The 15,741-nt window shown below is 36.9% G+C and overlaps 2 protein-coding genes across 3 annotated transcripts; one reads left to right on the top strand and one right to left on the bottom strand.

Moving 5' to 3' along the window:
* The first annotated feature begins 2,041 nt into the window (after positions 1 to 2,041).
* LOC110929905 (zinc finger CCCH domain-containing protein 34) lies at positions 2,042 to 6,903 on the top strand. The gene is made up of 7 exons (XM_022173086.2): positions 2,042 to 2,421; positions 2,515 to 2,663; positions 2,820 to 2,885; positions 4,720 to 4,839; positions 4,937 to 5,278; positions 5,866 to 6,147; positions 6,288 to 6,903. Exons 1-7 carry the CDS (start codon positions 2,355 to 2,357, stop codon positions 6,636 to 6,638), a joined length of 1,377 nt encoding a protein of 458 aa, XP_022028778.1. The 5' UTR covers positions 2,042 to 2,354; the 3' UTR covers positions 6,639 to 6,903.
* Positions 6,904 to 7,470: 567 nt separating this feature from the next.
* LOC110929904 lies at positions 7,471 to 14,863 on the bottom strand. Of its 2 annotated transcripts, none has more exons than XM_022173085.2 (9): positions 14,659 to 14,863; positions 14,456 to 14,577; positions 12,516 to 12,875; positions 9,660 to 11,239; positions 9,311 to 9,580; positions 9,142 to 9,222; positions 8,445 to 8,556; positions 8,280 to 8,346; positions 7,471 to 7,757 (listed from the first exon to the last, which is right to left on the bottom strand). In XM_022173085.2, exons 2-9 carry the CDS (start codon positions 14,565 to 14,567, stop codon positions 7,661 to 7,663), a joined length of 2,679 nt encoding a protein of 892 aa, XP_022028777.1. In that variant the 5' UTR covers positions 14,568 to 14,577; positions 14,659 to 14,863; the 3' UTR covers positions 7,471 to 7,660. The 2 variants fall into 2 exon arrangements, with proteins under 2 accessions (XP_022028777.1, XP_022028776.1); XM_022173084.2 differs by having other exon boundaries at positions 9,660 to 11,275; positions 14,659 to 14,862.
* Between the last annotated feature and the right edge of the window lie 878 nt (positions 14,864 to 15,741).

The following is a 15,741-nucleotide window of genomic DNA, read 5'->3' as shown; positions in this document are numbered from 1 at the left end:
TATTAATGACATGATAATATAGTAAAAATTAAAAGATTTATAGCTTTATTAATGACAGGATAATATAGTTATTTCATACGAATTTAACTGTATTTTTTATCGACAAACTAACTTATTTCAAAATACTCTTATATCTACACTTTACAGGATTTATACTCTCCACCTCTTAACCAAACATAAGGCACCTTACCACCACACCATGTCTCTTAAGAAAAATTTAACTGGTTTTTAACGTTTGTTAGGGACGATAATCAATAGAAAAACAGTAGCGACCAGTATTTTCAGACCCGGACCGGGAACTGGAGGTTTGGCCAGTCCAGGTCAAGGTATCAGACAAGAATAACATTGAACCAGAGGTTAAACCGGTGAGCCGTCGGTTGGACCAGGAAACCGGTCGGTCGAACCGGTTTTTAAAGGGGTTGGATCGTTTTTATATATTTTTCAGATTTAATCTTATTAATTTTTATAATATTTAAGACATCTCTTGGTTCTTACGTCCGGTCCGACCGGTCGGACCCGTAAACCGGTAAGGAGACTGGTGCAACGTCCAGTCATGTCCTGAAAACATTGGTAGCGACCAAATCTACATTTTCTTACCAAAACCGTAAAACATGTTTGCTAACATAACTAAATCTTTATATAATAATAACATGACCAATCAATTAAAAATCTAATCTTTTCATATAAAATAATTTTTTCATTTAAAAACACAATGACGATTAATATAAAATATATATAAAGTTAAAGCAAGATGTCAATTGACGCCATTGCCAAGTTGCCAAGTATGATGTCAAGAAGGTGTTCTTAGTCTTCTTTCTTCACCAATCTAATTTGACCACAGAATTTCTTGCAAAAAGATACACACTTAAAAGGGTCTTCATGCACGTGCACGAAATCTAAAGGGTACCATTGTCATGTTATTAATAGAAAAACAGTAGCGACCAGTGTTTTCAGACCCGGACCGGGAACCAGAGGTTTGGCCAGTCCAGGTCAAGGTATCGGACATGAATAACATTGAATCGGAGGTTAAACCGGTGAGCCATCGGTTGGAACGGGAAACCGGTTGGTCGAACTGGTCTTTAAAGTGGTTGGATCGCTTTTTATATATGTTTCAGATTTAATCCTATTAATTTTTATAATATCTACGACATCTCCCGGTTCTTACGTCTGGTCCGACCGGTCTAACCTGTAAACTGGTAAGGAGACCGGTGCAACGTTCAGTCCGGTTCTGAAAACATTGGTAGCAACCAAATCTACAATTTCTTACCAAAACCATGGTTGCAAAAGTCGCTAGGCGCTCCCTAGTCGATCGACCGGGGAGTTGAGGGTACTCGGTCTAGGCGGAGAGTACTCGGGGAATACTCGGACATGTTAAATTATAAATAAATTACTTTTTGGAGATTAAATATATGTCAAATAACATAAATTTACTAATATTTATAACAAAATACGTGTAAATGATATTCTTTAATATGATAGGCATAGAAATTATGTTTTATTATTATTTAAGGCAAACTAGGCCCGAGTTGACCTACTTGATCCAATTCTGGCCGAGGTTGACCGTGTTTGACCGACTCCGAGTAATTTGGCGGAGTCGAAGAAAGTCGCCTCGGCAGCCTATCTTGTAGCGACTAATCGGGGAGTACTCGGCCTTGGAAACCTTGTTTTACAACCATGACCGAAACTGTAAGCATAACTAAATCTTTATATAATAATATTATGACCAATCAATTAAAAATCTAATCTTTTCATATAAAATAATCTTTGGATCTAAAAACATAATAACGGTTAATCTAAAGTAAATATAAAGTATAAAGTAAGATGTCAATTGACGCCATTACAAACTTGCCAAGTATGATGTGAAGAAGGTGTTCTTAATCTTCAGTCTTCACCAATCTAAATTGACCATAAGGTATCAGAATTTCTAGCAAAAAGATCACACTTAAAAGGGTCTTCAGCACGTGTACGAAATCTAAAGGGTACCATTTTCATATATTCTTCAAGAAAATATTATTCAACACACCCACTCTCTTGTATTTGGCGCGTATGTCAACCTACCCACCAAACAATACTTGTAAACCCAAAACTCAAACCAAAAAAAATAAAGAAAAAGTGTGCAATAACGATATATAAAGATCCATTACAGAGATAATAGAAATAGAAACAAGAAACAGAAACCCTTAAAAAACCTCTTTTTTCTCTCGATTTAAAGCCGGATCGCGGACCCCAAATTGAAAAGATTTGACCCTTTTGCACACTTGTGGAATCTGTGTGTATATTGTTGATAGATTGATTATATACATACACGTATTTGTAAAGTTATTATTTTTATATATATTGTGTTTGTGGCTACAATGGAGATGCAGCAGTCGGATCGGGTCACGGAATGGAGCTCATCTGGTGATCAAATAGGGCTCGAAGGTAATTTAGTAATTTTACACTTTACATTTCAAGATTTGAAGTGGGATTTTGGTTTTAAGTTGTGGGTGTTGTTTGATTTGATTGAAAATGCAGAGCCCATGTGGCAATTAGGGTTAGGAGATGAGGGTGAATTGTATCCTGAACGTCCGGATGAGGCTGACTGTATTTATTATTTGAAGACTGGGGTTTGTGGGTATGGTTCGCGGTGTCGGTTTAACCATCCTCGTGATCGCGGCGGCTCGGTATGTTTTGTGGATTTTTTTTGTGGTGATTTAGTGTTTTGTGTTTGTGCATTTTGTTGGTTTTTTGTGGGTTAGTGTGATCTTATGTGGGTGTGTTTGGATTTGATGATTTGGGTTGAGTTTGGGGAACTCTTGATGGGTTGATGATTAGTGCAGGTTGTTGGAGGTTTGAGGAGCGGTGGAGGGGGGTATCCCGAGCGAATTGGTCAGCCTGTTTGTCAGGTACTTTGTTTGATATTCGAGTTCTTGAATTTTGAAATGATGATTCTTGTTTTATGTGTTAAAAAGAAAGTAAATCATGATTGTGATTCTGGTTATGCCGCTCAAGAGATTGTCTTTTTTAGTGTTTTCCAACTTGAATGTCAGTTTGATAAGTTATTCTAGTTCTTTTATGTTGTAGAGATGTTTAGATTGAAGTTGATCTTTTTCTTTATTGCCAAATTGGAAAGCTTTCTTTATATGCCTGTTTCCCAAGCAGCGAAATCCAAACGTTTGGTTCATGATTTTCACTTCAGATTTACTTCCAACTATATAAGTTTGGAAGTTGACATGAACAATGTGGATATGGTATTAAGATCAAAATAAGTTGTGCATAAACTACTTCTGGATTTGGTTACTTCAGTCTTCAGATTTAAAGTATCACATGTTTAACTCTGTTTAAGTCGGATTTTTCTTTTTAGTTCTATTTATATATTGCTTCCTTCCATCATTGTCAAATAATAAGTGCTTACCCTGCTGACTTCATGATTTTTTTCATAAGATAAGATTGCTTAATCCTTGAGGGTTTTGAACAATGCGTGTTGTCACTAAACTTTTGGGAATTAGAGGTTGCAATTTCGACCATTTACCTATAAAGGGGTTGTCCTAGTTTATGTTTAATCTCTGATGGGTCAAATGGGTTACTTAAAAGATTTAACCACAGAGGAAAGTAGTCAAAAGTCATTCAAAGTATATTTAAATGCATACAAACCTCATAAATTGTTTTTATTAGAAAAGATTATTAGCTACTTGGAGGATGACCCTCCACGTCAGCACCATGTAGGATGGGTATGAGGATGGGGCAAAGAGGATGGATCTAAGGAAATGGAGGATGGGCCTAAAATATATATGTATATGTGTGTGTGAGAAGAAGATGCAACAATGTTGTCCTTTACCTCTCGTATCCAAAGCCGCACCCCTGCCGTTCAGGACGACGACGAGCCTACCCGGGATGGTGTGGGGGGCGTCGCCGGGCCTGGACGACCCCCACACCGAGTAGCCTTATTGTTACTCCCCTGGTCTAAAAATTATTGTTCACTTCTATGTTTCCGTTTGTCCCAAAATAATTGCATACTTCCAAAATGAGTTAATAGTTAATTCTACCCACAATTACATTCATCACAAAACTGCATTTACATTCCTAAAAGTATAAAACTGTTTGTTTTTCAAAGGAATAATGGAATTTAATAATCCCAACTTTCACCGGTTGGCCGGTAACGGACCCAACTTCAAAAATAGCCACTGGCGGTCCCAACTTTTGACATTTTGTAAAACATAGGACCCTTGCTAACACCGTCCAAGGGATGTTTGTGGTGACCGCCAGTGGTCCAATGTTTGAAGTTGGGACCACCCTCTCCTACTCTCCCAGCAAGGGTCCAATGTTTTACAAAATGTCAAAAGTTGGGACCCCAGTGGTTATTTTTGAAGTTGGGTCCGTTGTCGGCCAACTGGTGAAAGTTGGGATTATTAAATTCCATTATTCCTTTTTCAAAAGGATATGAATGACATTCAACTAACTACAAAGTGCACCAATTCTATATTCTTAAATTAGTTTTTGTTTTTTCCCAGTCATGTTTATATTGGGATATACTAATATAGTTTTGTAATCATATTTAACACATTAATTATTTTGTAAAAATTGATAAATAGATATAAACTGGTTGCTAATAGACCCAACCCATTTTGACATGGACCCATTACTAAACCTGACCAACCTACTCATTTTATCTTGCTATATTTGTAATTGTGGCTTATACATGAATACACGATAACTATTTGACATACATGATACATCCAGTATTATATGCGAACGGGAACGTGTAAATTTGGTGCATCTTGCAAATATCATCATCCTAGACAGGGGATCGGGTCATCAACAACAGTGGCGGTAAATGTATCTGGATATCCACTTCGTTCGGTCAGTTCTTCACCTGTTTATACATTTAATCCCCATATCAACCTTTTTAACCTCAAGATTATTTTATTATTATTTTTTTTTTTTTTGGTTTATGCAGGGTGAAAAAGAGTGTTCATACTATCTGAAAACAGGGCAATGTAAGTTTGGTGTCACATGTAAATTTCACCATCCGCAGCCAGCTGGCATGATACCGTCACCATCACCACCACCGCCACCACCGCAGCCGCTGTCAGGTGGACCGTTGTCTGCCATGCCTTCTGCTATGTACCCGAATGTGCAATCTCCTTCTGTTGTTTCTTCTCAACCGTATGGTGTCTTAGCCGGCAACTGGCCCGTTGCTAGGGCTCCGTTTGTTTCTGGCCCATATCTCCCTGGGACCTATGGGCCAATGCTGACCCCACCTGGAATGGTTCCGTTTCCAAGCTGGAATCCGTACCAGGTATCTTATCTCCAGTATGTTTTTTATTTGAGTTTTAGAATTGATTATTTTATTATTATAGTAAATGTCATTTTAGTCTCTGATGTTTGGCCAGTTTTGCGACTTTCGTCCAAAGGTTTGTCTTTTCGCATCCGGATCCAAAAGGTTTGAAATCTTGCCATTTTCATCGGGCTCGTTAACTCCATTCATTTTTCTCCGTTAAGTCAGAGGCATTTCCGTCTTTTTTTGCTACCTTAAAGGGCAATTTGGTCTTTTCACTTTATGTAAAAAGACCAAATACCCCTGAAAAAGACTGAATTGCTCTTTAAGTTAACAAAAAAGACGGAAATACCTTTGACTCGACGGATAAAAACGAATAGAGTTAACGAGCCGGATGAAAATGGCAAGATTTCAAACCTTTTGGATCCAAATGCGGAAAAACAAACCTTTGGACGAAAGTTGCAAAACTGGCCAAACCTCAGGGACTAAAATGGCATTTTACTCTTACTATTATGACTTGTTAATTTTTAGGGGGTGTTTGGATGCGCCTTATTATCCGATTATTTTGAGTTGAATTTGTAATAGTTAGTTTGGAGTTATATATGCAGGCACCTGTACAGCCAGGAGCCTCTCCTAATACACAGCCTTTTTTTGGAGGGGGGCCTGCGTACGCGATGACCCAGTTATCTCCTTCAGCCAATTCCTACCCTTTGACCAAAAGTCAAACTGAGCATGCATTTCCACAACGGCCTGGTGAGCCTGAATGTCAGTGTTACCTGAACACAGGGGATTGTAAATTTGGTCCGTCGTGTAGATACCATCATCCTCCAGAATGGACTGTACCAAACACGAACTTTGGCCTTAGCCCAATGGGCCTTCCTCTCCGTCCAGTATGTATCCTTTAACCTTTAAGGCTTTGTTGTTAAGGTCCAGGCCCAGTAGGGCTGACCCGTAAATATTTCTGTATATGTGCTTGCAGTTTCTTATAATGAAACGTTTTAGTGTTTTAATCTTGTTTCTCGTGTTTCAGGGTGCGCCACTTTGTTCACATTATGCTCAAAATGGAGTGTGTAAATTTGGGCCATCATGCAAATTTGATCATCCAATGGGAACGCTAAGTTATAGCCCATCTGCATCTTCACTTGCCGATATGCCAGTTGCACCCTATCCTGTCGGCTCTTACATTGGCACTTTAGCACCATCATCCTCTTCGTCAGAACTTAGGCCAGAGTTCACTTCCACCGCCGCCACCACCACCACAGACCGCCAGTCGACCACCATGCCACCAAGTGGTTCCATCGGATCAAATCTCTCAAAGAGTACGCAAATTTCTCAATCAACTGGTAGCAGCAGTAGTACCACTACTCATGGTGGAAATTGAGTACAAAAAAGGCCTAACACTGTGTTTTTTTGTTGTGAAAATGTGATCTCTTTGACCCGTGTTCTTGTTCAGCCATTTGATGGTTTGATGACAAGATCTTCTGGTTTAGCCGTGTTCATATACTTTATATGGCATTCGTATGCACATTTGAATAAAGCCATATTCGGAACCATTGAAACATTTAGGAACCATTTTTGTAATGAAAAGATTCAACATTGCTTTTGCTTCTTATTATCTGCTTATTAAATTCGATCAATTTCTGTAACTATGTGTCCTCATGATAGTGACTATGGTTTTATATGTATTTACTCGAGTGCAAAATCAATCAAAGTCAGACCTACAAATTGATTTTAAAACTACATAAACACCGTCAGTTATAGCAAGCCAGCAAAGCCCCCGTCTTCATCGACGGCAGAGTATGTCGGGCACAGAAAGGCGTCTCGCGGTCCTTCATGACACCAGAGTTGGGCAAAGAAAGGCGTCTCGCGGTCCTTCATGACACCAGAGTTGGATTATACTTTGGACTTGATCAAACTCTGGCTCACCTGGAAAGTCCTTTTTCATTTCAATTTTTCATTTTGCCCAGGATAGAAGCAGATGTCCAACGATGATGGGTTGTATGTGCTCTATGCAGCACGTGGAAGCCGTCCAACAGTAAGTTGGGGCTTTGTCAGCCCAATACCTTCCTGGCCATGGGAAAAGCATAACCATAGATTTCGTAGGACGGTTGCCCTATCTCTTAAATTCAAGGGGGGAATCACTACGTTTTTGTCGTAGTCGACCTTTCGGATTCAGTAAGATGGCCCTTTTGTACCAGGTCAACAACCTGAAATATTGTAAATGATTATTGTTACTAGAAGAGAATTAAAATGTTTGAACCCTAATACACTAGGTAACATGTTACATCAGTTATCCCAAAGAAGTTATAATACTTCATTTACATGCTAAAACTAGAAACAGTTACAAAGATGAGACACCTAGTGACCATATGTGCGAAGGCATGTCGCTAAAATATTAGTCATCTATTTCACTTTACCAACGGCCTTATACTTGCTGTCATCTTTCTTCACCCAAATTGTTGATCGCGTTCTCTTCACGTGATCTATAAAGAGGCGGTGTCTGCCATAAAAAAATATAAATAATTACCATCATATATGATACAAAAGTGCTAGGGGTGCAAACGAGCCGAACTACTCGCAAGCTACTCGAGCTCGAGCTCGAGCCCAAGCCTAAAAACAAGCTCGTTTAGTAAACGAGCCCAAGATTCGCTTATCGAGCTCGAGCCGGCTCGCGAGCCTTAACGAGCTTTCTTTTTATATATTTTTTATTAATATATTAAACATGTATTTAAATAATAATATTTACCATTTATATAAATATAAAAAAATAACTAAATTATATGTATAACAATAATTATAATTAATAAAAATTAATTAATAAATACTAAACGAGTCGAGCCCGAGCCGAGCTCAAGCTTGAAAAATAACATTCGAGCCGAGCTCGAGCTTTCATATGTTAAACGAGCCCGAGCTCGAGCCTAGTCAAGCTTGGACTAGGCTCGGCTCGTTTGCACCCCTAATTACAAAACTATACATAAATGTAATCTTTTAATAAAATGGTATATTACGAAATATGGTTTACCTTTCATATTCCAGCCTCTGGGTAACAATTCCATTCAGAAGCAACTCTGAACTATAAATTGCAGCTCCTGCATTCAAATAGAATATGAAATTTAAGTTTAACTGATGTTTAATAACTCTACAATTTAGTTACCCAAAAAAAGTATTTTATAATGGTTATAAATACCTCTTTCAAGAAAAGGTAAACAGACTGCATAATCTTCTTCACATGATAGAATCAATAACCCCTCGGGAACTTTGTCGTTGTTCCATAAACTTCTGCCCATTCGCTCAATCGCCTGAAATTAAACTCATATCAGACTCGTGTTAATGAATAAAAATAACAAATAAAGTTAGGGCTGCAGACGAACCAAACGTTCGGCAAACAGTTCGTGAACCGTTCGGCGGGAAGTCCGTTTGTGTTCGTTCGTTTATTAAACAAACGAACACAAACAAGAAGTTTCGTTCGTTTAGTTAAATGAACAAACATGAACAGAGGTCATGTTCGTTGGTTTATGTTTGTGAACGTTCGGTAACGTGTTCGATAGTTCATTAGTGTTTTTAGTTTGTATATTTATTTAAATACTTCAAAATTCTGACAAATTAAATATCTAATAAGTGTCAGTGTATTATATATTCTCAACGTTCGTTTTTGTTCATTACCTAAAAGGCTTAATTAACAAACAAACACAAACGAACACGAACAAGTTCATTTCGTTAACAAACGAACATGAACATAAAATCTCGTCCGATAAGTGTTCGTGAACGGTTCACGAACACATATATTTCTTAACAAAAACGAACACGAACAAGGTCTTGTTCGTGTTCGTTCGGTTCGTTTGCAGCCCTAAATAAAGTGAATAAGTTAAGTGAATATTACATACCACACCATGAACTGCTTTGACCAAGTTTGATAATATATCTTTACCGGGTTTTGTGTTTGGCGTAATCAAGACTCTATGTCCCTGCATAACATATTAATTTATTAATGAAAATAACATATTGGCGTAGTAATATTGAATGATTCAAACTTTAAAAAACGAGTTTTATTACTTTTAAAAGTGGATTTTGGCGGGCACGGGCCAATGAAGTCGGAAGACTAAAACCAAATTCTTTCTCTTTCTTAGCGTCTCTCAGCATGAAACTTTTTTCATCGATGTGACGACAAGCTTGACCACAGCTTTCAAGCCAGTGATGTGTAACTACCGGTTTCCCTAAAGCAATTGCTTCCAGCATGTTCTTTGTACGAACAAAATCGTCTGCTATGAAATGTGTTGCATCGGACATTGAAAATGATTCTGAAGCCCCCAATCGAGATAAAATCTGTGATGGTTATATCAATAACGCTTAGCAAAAAGCACACAACAGATAACATAAATAGAAAAAAAAAAAAAAAAAAAACCTTTTTTTGATGCTTGATTATATCTCCATCTAAATGGCGACTAAACACGACGTGGATCAAAGTAACATCTCTCTTCTGCCGCGTATCTTTGTTCGGAGTTTCAACTAACGATTCTGTTGGAGAAACGTTACAAACTTCTTGCATTAAGAATGACCGCCTGCATGACTGCTTTAAATACTCATCTCCCATGCAAATCGGAGAAAATTCTTTCACGGGTGTTTGACGGCTTACAGGAGTAGCACAAACTTTTTCTTGTTCGGTCAAAGTAGCAGCTTTTGACCTTGTTAGTCTAGAGGTAGACTGTGTACCGATTTCTTTTCTCGTAAATGACAGCTTTTGACAAATCCTATTGTCTTTTGGGATAGTTACGTCTTTGTCTGACTCACTATATGTCATTGACTGCCTCGTTCGCCGAGCAACAGGTGTAACATGTTGAATACACTGCTTTTTGACAGACATCTGGTCAACAGATGCAACTGGAGCCTCTACCGTATCAACTTCTCTTCTTTTCAATGAAACCTTTCCTGTTCTTTTCACCACATCAGACACCGCGTAATCAAAATTCTCACCCGTTCTAGCAGCTGACTTTGCCGACATCACTTCTTTGGACTGATCACTGCTCATCTTTGACCGTGACCGTGTTATCCTGACTCCATTATTAGACACGGGCGGGAGTTGACCTTTACCGTAACCCTTTTGCATATGCTTGCAACCTGCTTTTGTTTTAGTAGAATCACGATCAGTTGCTTGCAACCCAAGGCACAAGTCTTCCGTTGCTACAGCAGCCATTTGAGTATTAATCTGAGCCTTGGTTTTTTCTTGAATATCCGTTGACTGCTCATCGAGTTCATTAATAAGATTTTTCCGAACACGTGACTCCTTCGTGACTGTTTCTAAGCTTTTATTCAATTTGTCTTTTTCTTTACTTTTACCTAACACCAATTTTGATTCAGACTTTCCCAATTTTCGGCCAACTTTGGAAGATATGGAAGATTTCGGCCGTCGACTGCCGCTAGCAAAGAACAATTCCTTATGCTTTACAAGAAAGTCACCTCCTCCTTCATCTTCAAGCTTATCATCCCAATCAAAAATTCGTCTTTTATCGATCCCGTTAATAAGATTAGCACTTTTAGCAAAAGTTTGAGCCCCTTTAGCACTTAAAACCGGCTTTGACTTACCTCCAGTTGACTTTCTAACATCACAACTATCGTCACCCTCAATATTAACTTTCAGAAAGTCATCCACAAAATCAAGTGCATTTGCTTGCGATGCATCTCCAGGTTCTTGAGAATCAATATAACTTAATCCACCAAGGTCATAATTGTCATTTGCATCTTTAGTTTCAGTGGGGCCCTCATCGAAAAGTTTCCTAGCAGTTGACCTACCAAATCCACGCTTACTTCTGTCTTCTAGACAGTCGTTTGACTTGTTAATTTTCTCCAAGTCATGAGGATGACTTTTTCCGGATAGTATTCTTCTATGTTGGGTGTCGGGTCCGGAATTTAAACTGGGACATGATGGACTCTTACTATGTTTAGAAACGTTGTTGAGTGCTGCAAGACCGGCAGCCCTGATAGATGCTGCACGGAATGAGGTAAATTTCTTGAAACCAACGCCTGTAATGTAAAAAAAGTCAACATGAACGGGTTGATTCGGTTCATGATTAATCTCTAACGCAATAGGTGGCTAAAATACATTAAAAGGTAGCAACTCAAGGGTGTTCATGGTTTGGCTTAAAACCGTGAAACCGCCCAAACCAGTCATCGGTTTGCTTTCAGGGACAGTGTTTTTATTTAACGTTCGGTCGGTCAGTTTAAAAAGTTTCAAACCGTAATGAACGATTTGATTTACAATTAACACAAAAAACCGGTCATATAAAACTGAACCAGACTGCAAAATTTGAGTATATGTAATTTTTTAAATGTTATATCTTAGCTTAATACTTTAAATAAGGCAAATTGGAAAATAATAATCCCATCTTTCTGAAATTGGCCGATAATAATCCCAAGTCAGTTATTAGCCAATAATAATCCGACCTCGTCCAATTTTTTTGTAAAATAGTCCGCCGTTAAAATAGCTTAACGGAGTTAAGTTTTTTTCCGAATTACAAACCGATGTTTTAGGGCTTTTGATCAGAACGAGGATACGAGTCGATTGATGTAAAACTTACCTCAAAATACTGCCCCCAACCCACGAAAACGGTGCTTCAATTCGGGTGTTTAACTTCCAATTAACAAAATTCAAGCCATTTCGAACACAATTTCTAGGTGAGTTTACATCAATCGACTCGTATCCTCGTTCTGATCAAAAGCCCTAAAACATCTGTTTGTAATTCGGAAAAAAATTAACTCCTTTAAGCTTATTTTAAAGGCGGTCTATTATACAAAAAAAATGGACGAGGTCGGATTATTATTAGCTAATAATTGACTTGGGATTATTATCGGCTAATTTCAGAAAGATGGGATTATTATTTTCCAATTTGCCTTTAAATAATACCATGTAGTTTAACAGTTGAAGTCTAAGATACTCAAGATCGTAACTAACGATTTGGTTCTCGTTTTGACCTAAAAACCGTCAAACCTGACCGTGAACACCCCACTAGCAACAAACAATGAATGGGTCAAACAGGTCATAAGACCCCAAAAATGTAGTTTAGTACGGAAAACCTTCTACTTCATTTTCATTACAAAAAATACTTGATTGTTAAAACAATATGATTTATGTAATCAAAACATCAAATGTTAATAAACAGTTTACAAACTTTGGATAAATAATGTTTATGGTGAGCTGGTACTAAAAAATGGCACGTTTCAACCCGACCCACCCATCTTTCCACTTCAAAAGTACACCAACTACCTGAAGTATGCTGTTCACTCCTTCTACAGTCTGTTTTTGGGTTGTATTCCTCTATATCTGCATTGCACGGATGTATAATCTGTGTGTGCTCAATATTACATGTATCTTCATCAGATAACTCAGAGTCTTCCACTATTTCAGTCTTCTCACTTCCTTCTTGATCACTAACTACAACTTCTTCAGTATCGTAATCGTTGAATATCTGAGTATTGTCAAGAGCGTCCGTCTCTTCAAATTCAGTATCGAGGTTTACCACTTGGGTCTCACCACCAAGATTAACCTCTTCGGTTTCACAATCAGGATCCATCACTTGGGTTGGTAACTCATATAACTGGTCAGTATCACCACCGCATTTATTACCTGATCAAAAAAAAAAATGTTTGGGCTAAATTTTTTAAATATCTTGTTGTAGCATTCATCTATGTACATGATCATGTCAGCAAAGATGATATATAATAAAATATTAAAATGTTTAATTTACTCTTGTACAACAGCTGCTCTTGTTCCTAAGAAACCTAAACTAGAACAATATTTGAGAATTTATACTACATAATATTAAATAATCACCTATACCTTTTTTTATGCAAATCAAACTCATTGTACATGTCTCAAACCCTTATAGTTAAATCCTTCCATCAAAAAGATAAAAAATCAAAAGTAAAAATAACAATTAAACTATGCTATTTATAACATTTAATTTTTGTAAGTACAATAAAAGAGTACAGTTACAAAATGAAACCTCTTAAACTAACACGAAGAATTACATACCATGTACATTTTAATCTAACATACACTACATCACAAAATCCACAAAAAACCGTGATTTCACAATAAGGCGTAAATCATAATTTACCAGTCAAATAAACGATACAGTAATCAAAGTTTCACTTGAAATTTATCATATCTCCTACATGTCAAGAAACGCTAACTCTCTAAGTTTATTTTATCCTAAAGAGAATAATGATCCACATAAACAAAAAAGAATTCAACAACTGTAATTAGGGTTCAGTCAAACTAGGAATAAGCATTCGGTACCAAGTACCAGTATTGTACAGATACCGTTCCAATATCGTACCAAACCGGTACTGTACTGATGTATGATGTTTCTACCCACTTTTCCAGAGTATTGGTATTTTTGGTACCAACACCACTAGGCCTGTAAATGAACCAAACATTCATGAACTGTTTGTGAAATTGTTTGGCGGGAAGTTCGTTTATTAAATGAACAGACAAACATGAAGAAAATAATTTGTTCATTTAATTAAACGAACGGACATGAACACATGTGTTGTTCGTTCATTTCTGTTCATTACTTTTTAAATAAATACATATGGAGTTATATTTATATAAATATAAACATAAAAGAAGCTTTTTTAACTAGTTTTATACATATAATTAATTGATAATTTGGCTTTCCAGTAATATAAATGGGCTTTCCACTATAACTTATCGTAATTAGTCAATAACTTATACAAAAAACTACTTTATGTATGTTTATGTTTGGTCATTTATGTTCATTTGTGTTCGTTTATGTTCAATTACGGTCATGAACTGTCCGTTTAGGTTTTAAATAAACGAACATGAACATGCTCATTTTCTTAATGAACGAACACGACCAAAAAAATGTGTTCGATTATATGTTCGTGTTCGGTTAACGTTAAATGAACGAACACGAACATGCCTATGTTCGTGTTTGTCCGGTTCGTTTACAAGCCTAAACACCACCAGTTGGTACCGATCTAACCCCTCAATAAAACTTATAAACAATGAATTTTAATTAAACATCCCAAAGGAAAATTACATTCGAAATAGAAGGCAAACGGGCAACAGGTTGAATAGAAAAAACAAGTCTTTTAAAAACAACATTTATACTGTTACTACACATGACCCGTGGACCCTAAATTAAAGTGAACTAGATGATTAGAAACCGGTCTTCTTACCGAACGATGAAGTTGGAGAATTACAAAACTGACTATCAAAGATTTGAGTCTCCTCATCGATGAAATCCCAAGTACCGCTATCCGAATCATCCGATTTATCATAATCACCCATGTTATCTCACCTGTAATCAAAATTACACAAAAAGTTTGTTAATTTCACAATGCAGTTACAGAAACAAACACTAGAAGAAAAGAAACATTACAGAATGGCGGGCAAAACGATGAAACAGGAGTTCAGTTGTGTCTGGCGAAGATGAACGGTGCTAGTGGAGGTTAGGGTTAGGGTTATTTTTTGATTATTTGGAAATGGAGGGAAAATTGGGGGGAAAGTGATGAAATTTGGGGATAATCAAATGAAATTTTTAGAGGGAAAACTGAGCCCTAGAATTTCGACCAATTCATTTGCACGTGTCGAGATTAATGTTTCCGTAAAAATAAAATTGTTCTTTCCAGAGAAAAAAATAATAATTAACAGTGGGGTTTCTTGGCAATGACGGGAATTCAGTTTTGATTGGTATCGGTTCGTTACGAAAAGATAGTGTTAGTCGGTGCAGTTTATAATGTGAAGAGTGACTAATATACTTTGTGTTAACTTACTGAACCATCTATTAATAATTTAAACGGGATTCTTCTATTTGGCGGTATTAAACGTAATCTAGGGAAAAACGTTTAAGTGCCAGTATTGCCTCCGGATAATATGAGTGCCTCAATAACCTACCCAGTGATAGGACCTATATTCGAGTTCCATTACATAAACCATTCTTTCGATGATAACTTTACTGGAATACTAACCTTTGTTAATTATCAATAATTTGGCAAGCCTAAAAATATAACTCCATTTAGGATATCTGGTGAGTATAGACTTGCTTCAAAATTATTACGAAGATATTTTATCATTAAAACTGTGTATTACACGGAACTCATAACTTTAAAAGTTTTTTCAAAGCATGGAAGTAGACTTCAATTCAACAGAAACACATTGACTTAACAGAATTAGATTGACTTTAGTAGATTGACTTCAATTCAACAAAATTCTTATAAACAGGAGAGGTCTCTTCAACTATTCCTCTCTAATATCATGAACTTTCAATATCCTATTCCTCTCTAATCACAATTATAGTCTGCTACTTTTTTATTCAATCTTCATGCTACTCTACTCTTCATGATACTCTTCAATCTTCTTCATGATCACCAATCTTTTCTAGAGTAATCATTTCTTCTTTTGATAATTGAATGCACCTCTTTAGCATCAAGGATAGCTTCTTTGTCCAAGCACGAGTTCGTTC

Source organism: Helianthus annuus, chromosome 3, assembly GCF_002127325.2.
Source record: "Helianthus annuus cultivar XRQ/B chromosome 3, HanXRQr2.0-SUNRISE, whole genome shotgun sequence".
In the NCBI taxonomy this organism is placed as follows: Eukaryota; Viridiplantae; Streptophyta; class Magnoliopsida; order Asterales; family Asteraceae; genus Helianthus; species Helianthus annuus.
Note: the sequence above shows the minus strand (reverse complement) of the source record. Positions and strands in the feature narration are given on the sequence as shown.